General features: G+C 40.2%; 1 protein-coding gene across 3 annotated transcripts in view; it reads left to right on the top strand.

Moving 5' to 3' along the window:
* Nucleotides 1-8,317, top strand: part of INO80D (INO80 complex subunit D) — an 85,666-nt gene extending 77,349 nt beyond the window's left edge. For all 3 annotated transcript variants that reach the window (XM_004576903.4, XM_058664897.1, XM_058664898.1), the window contains 3 exons: nt 2,765-2,982; nt 3,703-3,860; nt 4,883-8,317. In XM_004576903.4, coding sequence (XP_004576960.2) covers nt 2,765-2,982; nt 3,703-3,860; nt 4,883-6,048 — 1,542 coding nt within the window. In that variant the 3' untranslated portion in view covers nt 6,049-8,317. The remainder of the gene's footprint in view (nt 1-2,764; nt 2,983-3,702; nt 3,861-4,882) is intronic.
* Nucleotides 8,318-12,744: the final 4,427 nt, after the last annotated feature.

Below are 12,744 nucleotides of genomic sequence, written 5' to 3'. Positions count from 1 at the left end.
CAATTCCCTGTTCTGTGTCAGTTTTATCTGTATACTCTACCTGCTTTTTCTTCCTATGGTTAACCTAACATGTTAGAATGATTGTTTGTTGTCTTATACTTCCAGAATGTAAACTTCACAAGACCAACAACTTTTTTTCTTCATTGCTGTATGCTTAGTTCTTAGAGCAGAGATAACTCAGTAAGAAACGGATGAATAGATTAATGATTGTGCACTTGGGAAAGATGAAGGTTCAGCCTTCATCTTTGAGACGGTCATTGGCAGAAAAGGTTTAAGCTACAAGAAGTGCAGGCTGCAGGCAGTGCCGGATGTTCCAGCAGGAATGAGCAGGCAGCAGGCAGCAGGCAATCAAGTGCATTGTCCTGATGCAGAGGTAGAATATGACAGTGAGAAAGTCGGAGGTGAAAGGTGTTCTAGTATTCACTAAGGCTAATAAGGAGCACTTGTTGCCAGCCAAGCCTCTAGTACAGGAGTAGTAGGGTGTGTCTAGCCTGTGACTTATTTAAGGTTCATGAAAGTGTTTGGTCTGGCTGTCCCAAGGCAACTGCATGTATGACCTGAAATTCAGTAAGTTTATAGTATGCGAATTTTTAAGTCAATTATTTTGGTAGTCCTATGATTGATGTTACAAGTACCCAATGGCCCTTAGCAGAATAAAAGTTCCCCACCCACTGCTCCAGGCAGTGGGAAAGCTCTCTGGAGGGGCTAAATGAGGGACTGTCAAGAGCAAGACGGAGTGTATATCATGGGCAGTTCCATGTGGAGTGCCTGATGTAAGACTACGAAATATTGCAGGGCTACAGCGCATCAACCTAGGAGAACCATGTTTTTTCCTGCATTCAAGTATTTGAATAGGATTACAGTTTTTTGGATTTCCTGAATTCCTTCTTACTGGTCTTGATTTGTTGCTGTCTGATATTTTGATGTAGCTAGTTATGAGTTACCACTGAATGTTTTGAATCAAAGATGGCATCAACTGCAAAAGTCCAGCTTTAAATATCACCAAAGAAGGAAAAATGTTGCTAATAATGCAATGCTTTCTTAGAATTTGTGTTTTTTACTTTTTATTGTAAGTGCTGCTAAAATTTACTTTGATATAGATTTTTATCTTTGGATCATTAAGGTTTCTGTACCACTTGACATGTAAAAGGCAGTATTCTCTACCCCCATGTCAGTTATAACACAACTTCATCTACTTTATTATTTGCCTTTATCACTTTGTTGTTGCTTTGCAAAAAAAAAAAAAGAATTAAATAATCCGTTCTTCAGTAATAACAATTTGCTCCACTAATAGCAATTTTATACCCTATTGCTCTTAGTGCCTTTCTGCAAACACAAATATTTTCCCACCGCATGTAGTACCAACAATGCATATACTTCAGTTTGAATGATGCCAGTACAAAGAACTGTGGCTTGGTTTGGGCATGTGTAGGCAATTTCCACCTTTAATGACCATCTCCTGGTGGACAGAAGTTGTAAGATGCCAACAATTATAAAGTTGTTGCAGAGATATTAAAATGTACACAGTAAGATTGATGGAAGGTGGTGTCTTTGTTGGTTTGCGCTGCTGTTAGTGTGCTAGAGACCAGGTGGTTTATAAACAACAGAAGAGTCTGAATGCAGGGTACCCACATGGTTGGTTCCAGTGAGGACCCTCCTCCAGGCTGCAGCCTCCCAACCCAAGATCTCTCATAACAGATGGAGAGCCAGCTCTGTGTGGCCTCTTGTGTCAAGGTGTTGATCCCATTCATGTGGCTTCCACTGTCCTAGTGAAGGCGTCACCCTCTCATACCGTCACACAGAGGCATACAGGCATTCTTTCTATGACACAATGGAAGCTTCTTGTTTTCTGTACTGACTGCTCTCCCTTTTCGTGTTCACTGGATTGCAGCAGGTGTACTCTGTGTCCTTGTTGTCTCCTCCCTTTATCTTCTCTCCCCAGCCCCTGGACATTATTCGAAGGACTTATACTATGTCATGGATTTTCAAGTCTACATCTCCTGCCCTTTCTTTAATTTCCATGCACTAGATGTTTTCTTCTGCTTCCCTAAACATCTGCATATATCAAAGTATATATTAACTGAAATGAATTTCTAACTTCTTTTCCAAACCTACTGATGTTGCCATCATGCACCAATCAACAAAAGCAGAAACCCTGGAGATGTTTTCTAACTTTATTATCCGTTCATCCCCAGTGTGTCCAAGCAGCTGTTGCTTCTTGAGAATTCTTCTGCAAAGGTTCTTTCTTTCGCCTTTCCATTCCCCTAGTGCTTAACCAATTAATTTGGGTTGATTATGTTTGTGACATTTCCTTTAGTCTTAAGGGATCCTCACCTTTCCCCCAGCCATTTAAAGTCTTACTTATTACCCTTAAATTTCTCAAAACCGGAAATAATTTTCCTTTTGTGAATCCCCAAGAGATATATATTTCATCATTGACTAGTTTTCTCTGTATACTATCTATATACATATACATACATACATGTGTACATAGAAATTTCCCTGGGAAAGCAGGTAAGCAAGTTTTTGAGAGTACAGCTTGCTGCTTTCTCTCTCTTGTACCATGACACTTCTTGCCACACTGGCCTTTTTTGCAGGATGAACTCAATGTTAAATTAATGTGAGTTAAATCAATATTTTTCAAAGTATTCTCATGTGCAGTTTTAGGTATTGGCTAGAGTATGAAGAAATACAAAAATATTTTTCAACAGATTATTTTTCCCCCATAAGCTTGGTTTTTAAAACCCATTTGTTTGTCCTGAAGGATAATTTCTTGAGAGGAGATAACTCCCGTAAAGTTCAGCACCAGCAGCAGAGGAAACCCAGGAAAAAAACCAAGCCTCCTGCTCTTACCAAAAAACACAAGAAGAAGAGAAGGCGTGGACCTCGTCGACCCCAGAAACCCATTCCCCCTGCAGTCCCACAAGGGAACCTCAGCATGCCCACCAGCGTCTCACTGCCAGTGGAGGCCTCTCAGATCCGGTCAGTAGTGGCACTGGGATTGGCTTTTTCTTTATGTGTCACGTGGTTATCGTGGTGTTGATTCTAGGACTTCAGAAGCCATTGTGTGAATTTGTCCAGACTTTTTGGCAGATTGTGGTACAAATTTTAGTATCTACTTTGAGTTAGATCTAAAATAAAGCAGATTCTGAAACTGAGAATTTAATTGTATATGATCAAATTTGTTTTCAGTTTGAAATTACATACATATTCCAATAGAAAGAGCACATCAAAAATTTGGTGTGTTATTAATTTTGGCCAAAAGATTAAGCATTTTCACTTGATGAATTAGGCTTCTTTCTCAGCGCAAAGTTAAAATTTTAATTAAAATTTAGAATTGTAAATGTTTATTTCCTGTGTAGAACTTAATTTTTAAAATTCTAAAAGGAATTGCCGCACTGTTAAAGTGTGATTCATTATACTAATTTGAAGTAATAACCCTTACTTACTGTCTTCTCTTAGTAAATGGCTAAAAGTTACAGAAATGTGAGTGCTCATAGCAGAGTCTGTCTTTTTGCAATGACTCTGCCTTCACAATTCCTTCCCTTAAAATGATGACAGACACATTTTAAGTTGGGATTTCCCATGTTGGCATTAAATATTTGAAAACCTACCTGGCATTAGGCTCTTTGCATTTTCAATGAGCTTGTCTGGTGTGAAACTGTAAGGGAAGTAGTGGTACCAAGTGGTCGTCTTTGCCAGGAGCCCATCCACGCCTGAGCTGAGTGCTGATGAGTTGCCGGATGACATTGCCAATGAGATCACCGACATTCCACACGACTTGGAATTGAACCAGGAAGACTTTTCAGATGTCTTGCCACGGTTACCTGATGACTTGCAAGATTTTGATTTTTTTGAAGGTATGGTCAATATTTTGATCTAAGGAAGCAGGTTTTCCATGTATGTATTTAAAAAAACAGTTTCATGAGATTTGCTTGAAGTGGGTATATATATATACATTCACCCTGTATAGAAGTTGAAGGATACTTTTCCCAACACAAAGTTTACTTAATGCCTCTTATTCTTCAGTAATTTTCCCTTCTTTACTCTTAGAATGTTTCTTTTGCCATTACAAATTGGGTATCTAAGTTTATAAAAGTAGACTTAATTTAGAAAGATTAATTTAGTTGAAAGGCAGAATTACAGAGACAGATCTCCCATCCACTGATTCACTCCCCAAATGGCTACAGCTGGAGCTGGGCTGTGCTGAAACACTTGGGCCATGTTCATATTCCTCTGCTTCAAGGCCATTAGCTGAATTGGAAGTGGAACAGCCAGGACTTGAACCAGCACCTACTTAGGATGCTGGCACCACAGATAGAGACTTTACTCACTATGCCGCAGTACCCACCCCAAAAGTAGATTTATTTTATGTATTGGAAATAAAATTCAGGTAGATCAATGGGCTTCCATTTTATGAACTTTAATTAGAAATGAGAAAAGGCTGATCCTGGTGCGATGACTCAAAGGCTACATTCTCACATTGCATGCACCGGTATCCCGTATGGGCACCAGTTCATGTCCTGGCTGCCCTGCTTCCCATCCAGTACCATGCTTGTGGCCTGGGAAAGCAGTCGAGGATGGCCCAGAGCCTTGGGGACCCTGCACCCACATGTGGGAGACCCAGAAGAAGCTCCTGTTTCCTGGCTTCAGAACAGCTCAGCTCTGATCATTATGGCCACCTGGGGAGTGAACCAACGGATGGAAGATCTTTTTCTCTGTCTCCTCTGTAAATCTTCCTTTCCAATAAAAATAAATAAATCTTTACAAAAAAAAAAAAGAATGGCAAAAGATTGAGAGGTGAAAGGATATAAGTAATTGTGCAATTGTCAATAGAATATATCAAAGCTCTACTGACTCTTGATGGCTTTTGTTGACTCAGGAAAGAATGGAGACCTCCTCCCAACTACCGAAGAGGCTGAGGAGCTTGAACGGGCCTTGCAGGCTGTAACTTCTCTCGAGTGCCTGAGTACCATTGGGGTACTTACCCAGTCAGATGGTGTGCCAGTCCAGGAGTTATCGGATAGAGGAATAGGGGTGTTCTCCACAGGTACTGGAGCTTCAGGAATCCAGTCCCTGAGCCGAGAAGTCAACACGGACCTAGGAGAGCTGCTGAATGGGCGCATAGTACACGATAATTTTTCTAGTCTAGAGCTGGACGAGAACCTGCTCCGTTCTGCCACCTTGTCTAACCCACCTACACCCCTGGCAGGGCAGATCCAGGGGCAGTTCTCTGCCCCAGCCAACGTTGGCCTTACTTCTGCCACTCTGATCAGCCAGAGTGCACTTGGGGAGAGAGCCTTCCCAGGACAGTTTCATGGACTTCATGATGGCAGCCATGCCTCCCAGAGGCCACATCCTGCCCAGCTGCTGAGCAAGGCAGATGACCTAATCACCTCACGACAGCAATACAGCAGTGACCATTCACACTCCTCGCCCCATGGAAGCCATTATGACAGTGAGCACGTGCCGTCTCCCTACAGTGACCACATCACATCTCCCCATACAACATCCTACTCTGGTGATAATATGGCAGCTACCTTTTCAGCAGAGATGCCCATCATGGCGCAGCACTTGATCCCAACCCAACTCGAGGTGCCACTTGGAGGAGTGGTGAACCCCAGAACTCACTGGGGCAATCTCCCTGTCAACCTTGGAGATCCCTCCCCATTTAGCAACCTTCTCGGCGCAGATGGACATCTTCTTTCCACTTCCCTCTCCACACCGCCCACCACTTCGAACTCAGAGACCACACAGCCTGCCTTCGCCACCGCGACCCCCAGCAGCTCCAGTGTGCTTCCGGGGTTGCCACAGACCAGCTTCAGTGGCATGGGGCCTTCCGCTGAACTCATGGCCTCCACCTCTCCCAAGCAGCAACTCCCTCAGTTCAGCGCAGCCTTCGGCCACCAGCTGAGTTCTCACAGTGGCATTCCTAAGGACCTGCAGCCCAGCCACAGCTCAATAGCCCCTCCCACAGGCTTCACAGTAACAGGTGCCACAGCTACGAGTACCAATAATGCATCTTCCCCCTTTCCCTCCCCTAACTGAGCGTGTCTGTGCATTTGCAGGCAGGTGGGGATCCTGGCATTTTCTATCTTTGTTTCCTCTTTAGCATCCCTGCCCCTTTTTCCTAAAGAAGATTTTTAAAATATGCTATGAGGATTCGAGGGGCACTCGTTCCCAGTTCAACAAGCAGCCCTGTGGTGGACCTTGCTTCAGTGTTCACGTGTGCTCCTTAGCACTGGTGCTCATTCCCTCTGGCAGGTCCACTCAGTCCTAGTGGTTCAACACGATGACTGGATAGGATTGATTTTCAGCAGCGAATCCTAGAAGTGGAAGATACCTCAGATTATCAGTGCCCTTTACTATTTCCTTGTATTCAAATCAGTGCTTTCCATTCTATTGCCAGATTTTTACATAGGTGGTTCTAGGAAGAATGATCCTATTGATTGAGTTCCTGGGTAAGAGATAGCAGGTGGCATGTACAGGAGGCAGGGCAGGGCAGGGACTTAGCACTAACAGTTAAACACTGCAGTGAGGCCAGGCTGCCATTCCCATTTGCAGTTGTGTTTAATGAAAAGAAAGAATTCATCTTTGACCGCCTGTGATTATGTGTACACCCACACATACATTTTTTATGCAGTCCAGGAAGCAACTCTCGCATTGGCTTGCTTTGTGTCTGTTTCTCCCCTCCCCCTGCCAAAATAAGTATAAGGCTCTTCTTTCCTGCATCTCACAACCCTGGTAAGGATGGTCATATTCTCCACCCAGTTAACTAAAGTTTCTTGGCTAGGGAAGGTGGTGGTCTAATCATGTGAATAGCACAACCTTTCTCTGCTAAACATTGACCCAAGAAGAAACGGAACACAAAAGGCTGAATTTATGTTGGCGACGTAGGGGTGTCATGTAGATTTCGCCTGGAGGGATGGCCGGGCTGAAGAAGGTCTAGGCTCTGGTGGTCACTTGGCCTCTTCAAACATACATTTGCTTTTTAAGTCTCTGTCATGAAATACCTTTGTGAGATGTAATTAAAATATTTTGATGTGAAGAAACAGGATAGGTCAGATAGATTTGAAAGATGAAATCTGTGAACTCCTTGATCCACTTTTTGCTTTTGAATTTTTCATGTTTACAGTAGTGATTCCTTGGTAAGATTTGTAAAATGTTGAAGACACTTGTAGAATCAGTGAACCAGTTGTGAAGTGATGTGTAATATCTGAAGGATGCACATTTTAAATTTTCTTTCAAATCTGAATATGAAAGTTAGACAGAAATTTTACCTATTCTTTGGTACTTTTAAAATAATTTAAATCTGAATTTGGAGATAGTCTTGAGAAATTTTTTTTAAAGTACCAGGATTCTAGAGTTTAAAATCATGTTGGGTAGTTTAGCAAGTTGGTAACTATGAAATGAATATGTGAGGTTTCTTCTTGCCTGCCTTTCCCGCTCCCCTGCAGAGAAGGTAAAGATTTTAAAGGCATCACTACTCTGCTTTTGCTAAGAAATTTCACTGTCCCTTGAGATACCATTGGCTATTTATACCTGAGTCTAGCCTAATTCACACACACACACACACACACACACACACACACACACATATATATATTTTAAAAGATAAGTAGAGAGACATCTATTAATGATGTGGTACAATAATTCATTTGTCAGGGAATATTTTATTTTAATTCTTTCTCATAGGTAAAGATTTGGATGTATTTTCCTACTTCCTGTATGTATTCTCTTTATGCCATGCTAATTCTAACCAGTCCCTTCTTTTGAAAGCTTTTCTTTCTCTGCTTTTTAAAGGAATAATGGTGATGAGCAGGCATTATGGAGTTACCACGTGCCTGATATAGAGGGGAAATGTCACATGACTGTAGAAGTCATCATTATATGCCCTATTTTGTATTTATTGAAAGTTTTTTCCTTTGGGCCAAAAATATGTTTGTAATATACTTAGGTTTTTTTTTAATCATGATAATTGATTGGAAGATTTATTTTTAATATCTTTGCCTTTTTTGCAGATTGAGAAATTTCTAAATTATAAATTATGTCACAAAGCAAAATTATATTTGGTATCGCCATAAATTTCTATTCTGAATGGTGAGAATAGATAATTTGAACATTACTCACCTGTAAACCCATGTTAATAACCTTTTTGATTTTAATGTACTGTAATGAAATGATTAGGAGTGGTGACGTCTGCTCCAAGTGTCATGTGGTTTGCTGAGCTATATTCACGTCCCAGTGTAATTATCCCTACAGAGCTGTCCCGTGCCAGCTGTTGGGTGTAGTTGGCCCCGTGCACTAACCTAAAGGTTGTAGCTGTGTGTTGACAGTGAAGGGAATCATAGGTAGTCGGTTTGAATTTTTTTCTGGCTATATCTCCCTCTTGTTAGCTGCTTAAAATTCTTCAGTTATGAAAACTGAGTTTGCAGTAAGTTGCACATTTTATTGTTTGCAATTTTCTGTTTCATGTGCATTTAAAAGCCCTTCTCTGCTTTCTAGTAAGGAGGCATGGAATGATCAGGAATGTTGTCAGTTACAGCTTCACACCAAAAACTTTGAGTCAATTCAGTTTTGTTTAGATGCCCAGGGTGAAAGCTGAGGAAAGGGTAGTCTTAGAAAGTACCAGGATAGGGTTGAGGACTTAGCCAAAAAAAAACAAACAAACAAAACTTCCACTCATTGCATCTCTTTCAAATCAAACATCCAAGCTTGCTGTTTGCTTTGCTCTTGTTTCTTGGATCCCTCTTTGGAAGAGAGAACATCTGTAAGCCCAGAGATGCCATTATGGTTTCTTCTAGCTAATGAAGCAATTCTACTCTATTAGTATGCTGTTAACATATAACAAAAGGACTGAAGTGTCTTTTATTCCAGAAATATGAAAAGTAGAGTCTTTTAAAATAGCACTTCAGCTATCATAAGGCAATACTGGAATCAAAAACAAATCTTCTGTAGATTCTAATTATTGGAAACTAGCTTTTATTCTGGGGTTAAATGTATGAGAAATAGTGTCAAAGGAGGTTCACTCTGTTTCTACACTTGTTTGGGACCATTTCTAAAGGCCAGTTAGATTGCATTACTGTGAGTTAATTTACAGAGTTGCTGCAGTTGACGGGTACGTTCTGTCCCCTGCGAATCTGAATTCCAATGTGATAATCCCTGACTCAGAACTATAGCATCTGAAGAGAAGATGGGCTTTCTCTCCCTCACTGTCTCTAAATAGCTGTCCATCGTATTTTAATAAAAATACTGAAGACATAATGTTTTCCTCTGTAAAAATGGCTTAGCAATTTGCACATCTGGATAGGTTATATAGCTCCAAAACAACTCTGACAGTATCCAGCAGTTGCACTTAACCTACACCGAGTGACCGACTATGCAATGGAAGGAGTTTTCTAATTACCGTGGCATAGCTTATATAGCAAAGGCTTGTCCTCTCTAGTGAGCCGACCATGTGGATATACCTGCTTTATAAGAGACTTTCTGGGTCATTTCAAGTTTGACAGGTGGTGTGGTGTGTCTAGTGTCCCCCTATAAGAAGATAATAATTTAATGAGAAGCAAATAGTAGCTATGAAAATCAAGCTTAAGAAAAAAATTTATCATTTTTTTAAATTGATGTTACTGCCATTAGTAGCTGAAGGCTAAAGAAAGTTCATCTTTCTCTTTGCCAAATACCTGTTTATGAGTTATTTCTTAAATAAGCCTGGTCTGTCAGCCGAAGGTTAAGTCATCATTTTCTGTGATAAACACTACAGCTTTTCCTTGTCAGAACTCACCCCAACCAAGGACCTCATACCCCAGTGTCAAAGGTGATTCTTGCAGGGAAAGAGCTCCCACTGCAATGGAGAGCTAGTGCAGATCACTGCCGGGCTGCAGGCTCCCCAGTTCCTGCCCATGGTCCGGCCTCTGCCATGGAGTCCTGGCTCAGCTGCAGGTGGGCTGCTTCCCGACGATGCTTGTGGGGCTGTGGCCTTTGCTGCCTGTTGCTTCAAAAGGTGTGAAGGTCAGTTTCAAGGGTTTGAAATTCATGAGAAACTGTTTTAGCCATCTAGTTTTCAGTTTCTTTATTGTTTTTTTAGCCTCCTAAAATTCTGCTTCATTCTATTCTCATTCTGGTATGTAAAGAGTAATGGATTGGTCTACCAAATGATGATTAACAAAACTGTAGTTTGATGGCAATTTAGCGGATTCCTTGAAAGAAAATTTAGTCATGTTGAACAGTATTCATTTGTATCTCTCTCATTGCCAGTATCTACATGGTTCTAAGGATGTTTTTCTTGACCGAAAAAAAAATTTCTGGGGGGTATATATATATATATATATATATATAAAACATATAGACATATATACACACTATATATCACACATACTATATATATATTTCTATCTACATATACACAATATGTGTGTAGATATGAAAAATCATAGATTCCCCCCTCAATATATTCAAGATAACTGAGTCTTTATTGCACTGTTTAGAAAAGAAAAATGGTTTAATGACTTCTTAATATCTTGACTCCTACAAGCTTTCCTTATAGGATATTCTAGAGGGAACCAAAATCATTTTTGGTTGAAAAAAGTAACATTTTACTTACTGTCTTGAAACAGATTTTTAGAAATATGCCAGAGAAGAACGTATTCAGTTATCTACTAAGCATTTTCATCCAACCACTGAGTGAGGGAAGAAAACATAGAATATACATGAATAATTAATGTCTTCTAATACCCAGCGTCCTTGATGCTGTGATTGTGGGTTTGGCTTAAGCAGCCTTATTTCTAAGTAGCAAAATACCTTTTTTCACTCCAGCTCTTACCTTGACTTACCTTTCCTGTCTATCACAGAGGGCTAATAAGAGGAAATGTAACATTTTGGAGAAAAAGAGAACAAATTTGGTATGACTTTCTTTACCCTGTGTCCCTGAATGTTGCAAATATGTGGCTAGTTTGAATGGCAGAGTTATTGATGATGTCAAGTTTATTCTGACAAGCATTCTTAGAAGATAAAAACTTAACTTGTGGGAAACCGTGCCGGGCAGCACAGCTTTCCTCCGCCCCTTCTGCCTGCTTGCCTCTCCCCAGCCGCAGTACTGACATGTCTGTGCACAAACCTTTCTGCGCTCGTCTTAGCTGAAGAGTAACAGAGTCCTCTTCTTCCACTGTTTTGATTTGTTCCTTAAAGCTGGGGACCACTAAAGTAAGTTCTATATGCACCCAAAGTTCCCCTTGGAAAAATTTTCTACATGCAGTACAGAAGGCTCCAACACAACTAAATGCCACACCATTGCTTTTACTTGGGGAATGGACTGATTTGCCCTTCAAATGACTGCAGCCTGCATCATAAAAGTACAGTTGGCTCCAGCGGCTTAATGCTGAAATGATGGCAAGTTGGACACTTGTTGACATTGTCTTCAGCTGTCTGGAAGGGTTGAATCAGTTCCTCTCAGCAGTGACAGTTCTTTTCACTGTATAGTATTCAGTATGTCTCAGGGATTCCTTGTGGAAATTAGGGCAGTTTTTAAAATAAGACAATAGTTTTAAAAGAAACTAAAGGTGACTCATCATTGAAGAGAGCGCAAGAAAGAGAAAACATTTGATTTCAGAGCCCACAGTGTCTTGCATAGGACTTTTCCCCTTTCTCCTTCAGGCTCTCATCTCAGCTTCTGCGTACAGAATCCTTTCCCATCATGCACAGCTTTAAAACTTTTATTTAAGAATTTCCTTCCCCCAATGAGCTTTCAGAATACTTATTGTAGATTTTAAGAGAAAAAGGTATATTAATTTATGCTATTAACATCACCTCATAAATTATAAGTTTTATACTAAAGCTGTATTGAGTGTAATGAATTATGTTGCCTATGTGTTTAATAGCTTAAAAATTATATATGAGCTTTTTTTTTTTTTTTTGGCTTTTTTGTTTTGTTTTGTTTTACAAAACAACCTAGTGAAGCACCTTTTTACACTGGATCTCTGCCGTGTCAAGGTGTATAGCTATCCTTTGCTACCTTGCAGATATATGAACTGAAAGGATATCCTGGGGCCTCAAAATGTAGAACACCTTTTAGACCATTTATTGTTGCTCATAGAATTATTGAGAATCATGTCGTTTAGCAAATGATCTGTGGTTTACGCATACGATGGCTAGAAGCTTAGTTACAGGGTAAGTAGAAACACACAGCTCACGCAAACTCCAACTACTGTAGCTGGAATTTGTAAACTAAGTTTTTAAGACCTCTTTTATTTCCTATGGATCTATTCTTTAATTTACAGTTCATTCTGTAAGTCAGGAAGTAAAATAGAGAAAACAATAAATCTAGGTATTCTCAGTGTCTTATTCAGGAACTTTTTTTATCACTCCTCACTAAGGAATTCCCACTGTGACTTAAAAATAGAATTAACTCGTGTGCATGTTTGTGTCTGTCTTTTTACACACATGCAGAAATATACATCGGGGGCACGTGTGGGAGAGTTATGAATGTGTGCTTACGAAAAAACTAGAGAATGGTAACCGAATGTATTGTAGAAATATGATTTGTTTAGTCAAGGGTAAAGGAATTACTTTCCCATTGTCTCTGTTGTATAAATATGCCAAATTCTTATGTTAAAAGGCTAGCTCTGATATCATGTACATTTTATTTTAATCTTTGAGTTAATTTATGCTGTATTTTTAAATTGACATGAGAAACAACAGATTCTAAAACAGCCTCTCACTTTTGAACATAAGAGTAGGAGGGGGAGAGAG

Source organism: Ochotona princeps, chromosome 5, assembly GCF_030435755.1.
Source record: "Ochotona princeps isolate mOchPri1 chromosome 5, mOchPri1.hap1, whole genome shotgun sequence".
Taxonomy (NCBI): domain Eukaryota; kingdom Metazoa; phylum Chordata; class Mammalia; order Lagomorpha; family Ochotonidae; genus Ochotona; species Ochotona princeps.
The sequence above is the reverse complement of the archived record's forward strand: the minus strand, read 5'-3'. Positions and strand labels throughout refer to the sequence as shown.